The sequence below is a fragment of the Brassica oleracea genome, chromosome C3 (genome assembly GCF_000695525.1).
Source record: "Brassica oleracea var. oleracea cultivar TO1000 chromosome C3, BOL, whole genome shotgun sequence".
Taxonomy (NCBI): domain Eukaryota; kingdom Viridiplantae; phylum Streptophyta; class Magnoliopsida; order Brassicales; family Brassicaceae; genus Brassica; species Brassica oleracea.
Window position 1 is genome coordinate 58,953,365 of NC_027750.1, and position 8,480 is coordinate 58,961,844.

The following is an 8,480-nucleotide window of genomic DNA, read 5'->3' on the forward strand; positions in this document are numbered from 1 at the left end:
TTTTTTCTAAAAGAATATTTTAAAGATATAATTTTAAAATAAATTAATCAATTATAAAAAAGACTGTAAAATATAATTGGTTGAATAATTTCCAATAAAGTTAAAGTTAATCTAAAATCTCAAAATTTCATGTAAATTGAAACAAAATAATCATTTTAAAACATCATCTATATTGAAACTGATAGAATATCCGGTTACAAAACGTTAAATATCTGATGGCAAATTGTTAACTATATTCTTAATTAATCAGTGGTTTAATTAGGCACGCATTTATTTAGTGAAAGTAAACACGGCAAAACATTCTTTTTTTAGAAAATCCCACACAAGTTGTGTCAGTGATACCAAGGCTTAGCATAATTACAGTAAATTATAGTGAAGGAAACAGAACACGCTTAAGCGCAATCTCTTATAACAGCCCTTGATATTTTGATGAAAATAGCACCAGTGGAATCAAATTCGATTTGCTCACATAACTTCTACAGCATAATTTTGTAAATTCCAAAAAAATCGGTATCTAATAATATGTTTTGCTTATGATTTATTTTACTGAATATAGGACAAAAGAAAATTGACATGCGATAAATTTTGAAATGACTAAAGGAATTTTCATAAATCAACTTGCATTAGAATTATAGATTTGGTCGATGTACATGCATGTGGTTTCAATAGAATTCATTTAATTCAGCCTTTGAATTTATATATAATCACGACGGCGATATTTGGCACTGATATGTTTTCATTTGGCTGACAGGCCTTGAGCAAGGTTTGCTGGGTATATTGGTATTAAGATGTGTTGCGAGGCTGAAGCCTCATTTAGGCAATATAAACATGATCATTAGCGTTATGTCATTAGTTGTTATACTTATACGTAGACTAAGTAACCCACTAAAGCTTACTGATTCCTTTTGTATCGACTAGTATCATTATCTACATATAAAGCACTGAATTTTAATTTCTAATTTTTGTAAAAAATTTGCATAACCTCAAATTATTAAAAGGCGCGATTTTATTAAAATTATAACTAGATTATATATAAATCCTAAAATTTCACAATCAATCATGTCTATATCTTTATTTTTTTGCTAAATTATCATGTCTATATCTTTTCTTTCTTACAAACTTACTTGAGACTAAAAGTCTTTATAAATTTTGATAGGATACTTAATTAACGTCACGGGTTCACAGTTTTATTAACAAAAATCCAAACAAATACTGAAAGACAGAAGATTCAATCTAATAATAGTCGGCAAACAACAGTGATTATTAACTAACGAAATAAATTAACAAGTGGTCAGTAGGGGTGGGCGTTAGGGTACCTCTTCGAGTTCGGATCGAGTATTTCGGATTTTTGGATATTTCGGTATAGAGGTATAGAACCCGTTCGGGTATTTCTGTACTTCAGGTCGGGTTTGGATATTTTTAGTTCGGGTTCGGTTATTTCGGATCGGGTTCGGATATTTAGATTTTGAAAAAAGAAAATTAAAATTTTCGTTTCTCAATTTTTTTGTATTTAAAAATATAACTTTCATTTAACTAATTTTAAATTTTTAATAGATTGAATGGCTAATAGATTTGGACATATCATTTTGAAAGTAAAAAAGACATTAATTTGTATATTGTTTTTAAATTCTTGAAATAAAAGTTTGACATGTATTTTAAGTGAATAACAAATCATTTTCTCCGTAGTTCTATGTATACCATATGAACTTAAAGTACGTGTAGTATCAATATAAATATTTTATATAAAATGAGAGATGTAAACTACAAATATATGGTTAATTATACATATGTTCGGTTATCGTCGGATATCCATTCGGGTTCGGATATTACCCGTTCGGGTTCGGATATCCAATCTCTCCTAATTCAATACCCGTTCGGATATTTTGCTATTTCAGTTCGGATCTCGGTTCGGATCTCGGTTTGGATTTTTCAGATCGAGTTCGGATACAGCTTCGGATATCGGGTAAAGTGCCCACCCCTAGGTTAGATCTTCCGTCCTCGTTAAAAGAAAATGAATCAATAAAGTGTTTAGTGCAATACTGATCGAGAACATTAAATCCACGTGAAACACGTGGGTTCCTTTCTGGTCCCGAAATTACTGTTGTGTGTCTCTACATGATAAAACTACTAGTGTGCCCTCGTTTTATACACACTATAAAAAACCCTAAGCACTGAAACCCCAAATCATCAGTCTTTAGAAAATACAAAAGAGAGTTAAAAACAAAATGGAAGAATGTAAAAGAAACTTGGTAGATGAAGAAGCCAAAGCTTCTGTAGACATATGGAGATATGTCTTTGGGTTTGCAGATATAGCGGCTGCAAAGTGTGCCATCGATCTTAAGATTCCAGAAGCCATTGAAAACCATCCTTCCTCACAGCCCATGACACTAGCTGAGCTCTCCTCTACAGTCTCTGCCTCTCCATCACATCTCCGCCGTATAATGAGGTTTCTTGTCCACCAAGGAATCTTCAAAGAAGTCCCCATAAAAGATGGTCTAACCACAGGCTACACTAACACGCCACTCTCTCGCCGCATGATGATCACAAAACGTGACGGCAAATCGCTAGCTCCTTTTGTTCTCTTCGAGACAAGTCGCGAGATGCTAGCTCCGTGGTTAAGACTGAGCTCAGTTGTCTCTTCTCCGGTCAACGATTCACATCCACCGCCGTTTGATGCTGTGCACAATAAGGACTTGTGGGCTTTAGCAGAGGATAATCCGTGCTTTAGCGAGATGATCAATGAGGCCATGGCTTGTGACACAAGACGCGTGGTACCACGTGTTGCCCGAGCTTGTGACGACTTGTTTGACGGCGTGGCTACGGTGGTGGATGTAGGAGGTGGTAACGGAGAGGCGGTGGGAATATTGGTGAAGGAGTTTCCTTGGATCAAAGGATTTAACTTTGATCTTCCTCATGTTATCGAAGTTGCTCAAGTCTTGGATGGTGTTGAAAATGTTGGAGGCGATATGTTTGATTCTATTCCAAAATGTGACGCCGTCTTCATCAAGGTTAAATTCATTCGCATAATCTATGCGCTTTTGATTAACTATTACATTTCAGTGCTTTTATTTTCCTTTTCTCACATCTCTCAGTTAGTGCTCAAAATCAAATTTACACAACATAAAAAACGAATAAATTTTAAAATTAACAATCTTTTAAGTATCCTGTTGTTCGAAATATAGTTATTCTTTTCACTTTGCAATAAGTCTAGTACTAATTAAGCTATAAATTAGTTATGATTTGTTTTGTTTTTTGTTTTTTGTTTGCTTAAAGTTATGATTTGTTTTTGTTTTGTATATATAAACTTTGTGTTTGCATTCTATTGTTTTGAGTGTAATTGGATTGTCTGTTTGCTTTAATATACTTGTTCCATTAATATACGTTATTTTAATTTATTAGATTCGTATATCTATTATAAAATTAAAGAGACTTTTTGTTAAATATTTTACAGAGACTTAAAATACATGCATGGAGAGAAGTATTAGTTCTGATACAATAAGAAGTGAATTTCAGGCTTTGCTATTTATTTGATTGGTATATAGATAATCTTATTACAACCCATTTCTAAAAAAAAGACCCGAAATTTTTTTTTCGATTTCTACAGATGAAAAATTCTGGTTCGTCGAACAAAAAAATTTAACTGGTTAAATATTGAAATTTATTAGAATCGATTTATTTTCTACCATCTTCCAAAAAAAAACAAGAATACTTTGGGACATGATAATATGATATGATACCAAACTTCCCAGTCAATTGATGGCGACCACTAGGGATGAGCGTTCGGATACCTGTTCGGGTTCGGATCGGATATTTCAGATTTTCGGATATTTTGGTATAGAGGTATAGAATCTGTTCGGATATTTTTGTATTTCGAGTCGGGTTCAGGTATTTTTACTTCGGGTTCGGTTATTTCGGATCGGGTTCGGATATTTAGATTTTGAAAACAAAATTTAAATTTTCATTTCTCAAATTTTTTTTTTAAAAATATAACTTTCACATAACTAATTTTTATTTTAAATAGATTGAATGGTTAATAGATTTGGACATAACATTTAGAAACTAAAAAAAAACATTAATTTGGTTATTGTTTTTAAATTTTGGATGTAACTTTTTGTTAATTCTTGAAATAAAAAGCTTGACATGCATTTTAAGTGAGTAGCAAATCATTTTCTCTGAAATTCTATGTATATGAAATTCTATGTATATCATATGAAGTTAAAAGTATGAGTAGTATCCATATAAATATTTTATATAAAATGAGAGATGTAAACTAGAAATATATGGTTAATTATACATATGCTCGGTTAACTTTGGATATCAATTTGGGTTCGGATATTACCCGTTCGGGTTCGGATATCCAATCTCTCCTAATTCAATATTCGTTCGGATATTTTGTTATTTCAATTCGAATTTTTCGGATAGGATTCGGATGCGGCTTCGCATATCGGGTAAAGTGTTCACCCCTAGCGACCATTATCTAGTGTCAAATAAATAAGGCAACCATGCCACTCTTTTCCCAGATATTACTAACCAATACTCCGAAGAGACATCCTTTTGAAAGCAAACACCTTTTTCAAGGTAGTCAAAATATCTGTTTAAAATTCGTAAGCTAAAATATATTTTCTGCATATATAATATAATATCGCGTGTTATCAGAAATAATAACATGATATATGTTATAAAATTTCATGCCAATATTTTATTATATGTAATAAATGAAAAATATTACTAGTAAGAAAAGAATAATAGAGAAATATTAGTGGGCGAATGGTTAGTGTTTTTTTTTCAAAAAAGAAAAAGAAAAAGAAAAGAATAATAGTATAATAATCTTATAGCGTTATTTATTGACAAATTGAAGGGTGATTTCAACATAGTACACCCTATTGTAGACCATATATCTATAACTAGATTACTATACTCATACCCCTTCCGTTTTTAAATATAAGTAGTCTTACCAAAAATAATTTGTTTTACAGTATAAGTAGTTTACATATTTCAATGCTATAAGTAGTTTACATATTTTAATGCTATTTTTTTATTTATTTATTAGATATTGTGTGACCAATGAAATAATATTAGGTTTTTAATAATTGGTTGAATTAATTAATTAAATGATAAAATTTTTAAATAATATTTTTTAAAATATTCGTGTTTTAAGCAAAACTATTTACAATTAAAAATGGAGGGAGGATGTATTAGAGAGGATCTAGAAATCATAGGATAGCGCTGATCTGTCAAAACAGAGATCGAGAATCCATTGGAAGAAGGCCCAAGTGTCTAATGAAACATGTTTCTGTGTACATATTTGTCTATTGGAAATTGGGCTATAATGTACATCTCTAAAATTATTTTGACGGAACTTTCTTTTCCAAATTATGAGGGTAATTGATTGGACTGTACTGTAAAAAATTTATTTAGAATTTATACTGTAAGTGTATTGACTATAGCTATACATTTACTAAAGTATATTTTCCTGCAGAGATTTTTGCTGTAGTTATGATAACTGTAGTTGTAAATTATTGGCTGTATTTTTGTAAAATAAAACATGATTGGATAAAATGTGTTGTAGCTGTAAAAAAAACTTTTCTGTTAATTTAAAAACATAACAATTTATAAAATTTATCCAAAATAAAGAAATCCATCTAAAATAAAAAAAATAGTCAAAGTGAAATCAACATCTAAATAATAATAAATTTTATCTACGAAAATTCCATAAATTCATTGCAATCTCATCAAGTGTTACGTTAGGGTTTTCCTTGTTTAAGTTATCTATTGATTTTTTCTTTTTGTTTTTAGTTGATAATTTATGTTCTTAAGTTTATCTAACTTTAAATTATTAGTTTATGATCAAGGATTATCATGATTCGAATATACTAAGAATATATACACGTACCTCGTATGTTGATGAAAAATATAACGTGTTTTTTTTTTCAGTTATGAGTTTATTTTCTCTACAGCCCAAATAATAAGGATGTAGGATTTTTGTCTAAAACAAATAGAAAAGTTAAAGTTTTATTTTTTTTAATGTATCTTGAAAAAATAAAGCTACAACTAATTGACAAAAATTTATAAAATTTGCTCAGACTTTAACTTAAAAAATAAAGCTACAACATAATTGGTTAGAATTAGAAAAAATTAAAGCTAAAATACTAAATTAAAGCCCAACCAATCAGTTAAAGCCCAACCAATCGTCACCTGTATCTTAACCACTGCTTAAAGTAATTCGTTTTTCTTGTAAGACGCTTTCATATACGAGAGCCCATATATTTATTAATATAAATACTCCAATGATTTAATTATATTTTAAAGCATGATATTAGTTAGTATATCTTTTTTTTTGTCACAAATAATTAGTATATCTAATACGTGGTCTAATATACGTTAAAATGGAAAATGATGATAGTGGGTATTACATGATTGGGGAGACAAAGATTGCATAAAGATATTGAAGAATTGCAAAGAAGCGGTCCCAGCAAATATCGGGAAAGTGGTTATAGTGGAATCTGTAATCAGAGAGAATAAAAAGACGATGATAGTGGAAGAAAGAGATGAAAAGTTAGAGCATGTCAGATTGATGCTTGACATGGTGATGATGGCTCACACAAGCACAGGCAAAGAAAGGACTTTGAAAGAGTGGGACTTTGTTCTTAACGAAGCTGGCTTTGCTCGATATGAAGTTAGAGACATTGATGATGTTCAGTGTGTTATCATCGCGTATCTGTCTTCGATGGAGGTAGGGCTGGCCTGAAATTTTGGAGATCTGTGACTATGTCTATGTAAAATTATTTTTTTACAAATTTGGAGATTTAAAAAAAAATTTTAAGACCTATTTTATTATTGTTTTTAAAAATTTTAAAATCTGTTTTGAATGTTTCAATTAGCATGGTCCAGAGCCGACTATCGAGGATACGAGAGGGTTGAATCCAAGCTGAGGACGAGCTAAACTAAAATTTCATTCAGGAAATGGTTATCGTGTTGGTAAGTGTGATGAGTTTCTGTTACGTGTGAATGCTTGTGCTGTGTCAGAATAATTAAGGCTTGTTTCAGTACCACTGTAGCAGCCATGTTGTGTTTATTTTACTTGCTCTTTTGTATTTTCATATATTTCTAATATTCTCGTTGGCCTACTGACTTGCACATGTAACTTGCTTTTAGTTATTTTTTTTTTCTTCAATTAATAGATGGATGATATGGAAGTGTTGAATCCTAGCTGAGGAAGATCTAGACCAAAACCGTTTCCTTAGAGAAAAGTCCAAACATCACTTCTATATTATCCGAAAAACATTACAATTGGAGACATATATTATCATTACGATGATTCTTAAAATCATTAGAAAAATAAGTTGGTTAATCTAATTATATATTAAATTTTTATTAAACTCACCATAAATTCATTATTAATGTTCTTTATTATTTCCTTAAATAAAAATTACGAAATTGCCTAATGTGGCTAAAGTATATATGACAATCAATAATTTTGAATAATAAAAGATTTCATAAAAATTAATGTATCCTCTATCATATTTTTTTTAATTTTAAATAAATAAAATAAATAAAATAAATTAAACAATCACATTAACCATATAATAAAATTTAGATTTTTCTTTATATGTTATATTTTGAATTTTTAAAAACAATTATAAATTACGAAAACTGTTAAAAGTCTCACATTCAAATTTTATGATTCATGGTTTCAAATTTTTGTTATGAAAAAATACAAATGATTACAAAACTATATAAAAAAGTCTAATTTAATTAATTATTAAGATTAAAAGATATATATATATATATATGTATATGTATATGTATATATATATCATTTTAAACTAAACGATATATCATATAAAATATATAAATATTTTAATTTTGAATTTTACTTTGAACAATTTTTTTGATAAAAGTTTTGAATAAACATTGACAACTTAATTTTTAAAAAATTATAAATTACTAAAACTGTTAACCCCACAATAAAAACTTTTGTTATCAGTAATTTAAAGTTTTTGACGTAAATGATACAAACTATCAAAAAAAAATATGAGTAGAAATCATCATTTAATAGACATTGATATTAAAAATATACTATGTATGTATGTTAATATCATTTAAATTTAATTATATATCCTATCAAATAGAAAAAAAATATTGTTTGGATTAATAAAATTAATTTATATGTTTGCACTAATTTAATTGTATATGTAATATTTACTGACTTTTAATTATTTAATATATATTTATTATTTTATAATATGTAAAAACATATAATACATAGAATTAGGGGTGGGCATATCGGTTTAGTTTCGGGTTCGGTTTGGTTTGGTTAATTTGGGTTTTATAAAACTCAACCCAATTAAAACCAAAGTAACTTTGGGTTTGGGTTTGGGTTCGGTTTGGGTTTAGTTTGGTTTAGATTTAGTTTGGTTTGATTTAGATTTAGTTTGGTTTAGATTTAGTTTGGTTTTCTTTAAAAATCTATGAAACAA

General features: G+C 29.1%; 2 protein-coding genes across 6 annotated transcripts in view; both read left to right on the forward strand.

Annotated features, from left to right (window-relative positions):
* Positions 1–2,164: 2,164 nt before the first annotated feature.
* Positions 2,165–7,127, forward strand: LOC106329225 ((R,S)-reticuline 7-O-methyltransferase-like). 2 transcript variants are annotated; one of them, XM_013767845.1, is made up of 3 exons: positions 2,165–3,008; positions 6,404–6,733; positions 6,882–7,127. In XM_013767845.1, the coding sequence occupies exons 1-3, from the start codon at positions 2,226–2,228 to the stop codon at positions 6,930–6,932; spliced, it is 1,164 nt and encodes a 387-aa protein (XP_013623299.1). In that variant the 5' UTR covers positions 2,165–2,225; the 3' UTR covers positions 6,933–7,127. The 2 variants fall into 2 exon arrangements, with proteins under 2 accessions (XP_013623299.1, XP_013623300.1); XM_013767846.1 differs by having other exon boundaries at positions 6,892–7,127.
* Positions 6,894–8,480, forward strand: part of LOC106329226 (probable malate dehydrogenase, glyoxysomal) — a 6,461-nt gene continuing 4,874 nt past the window's right edge. For all 4 annotated transcript variants that reach the window (XM_013767847.1, XM_013767850.1, XM_013767852.1 and 1 more), the window contains exon 1: positions 6,894–6,978. In XM_013767847.1, coding sequence (XP_013623301.1) covers positions 6,964–6,978 — 15 coding nt within the window. In that variant the 5' untranslated portion in view covers positions 6,894–6,963. The remainder of the gene's footprint in view (positions 6,979–8,480) is intronic.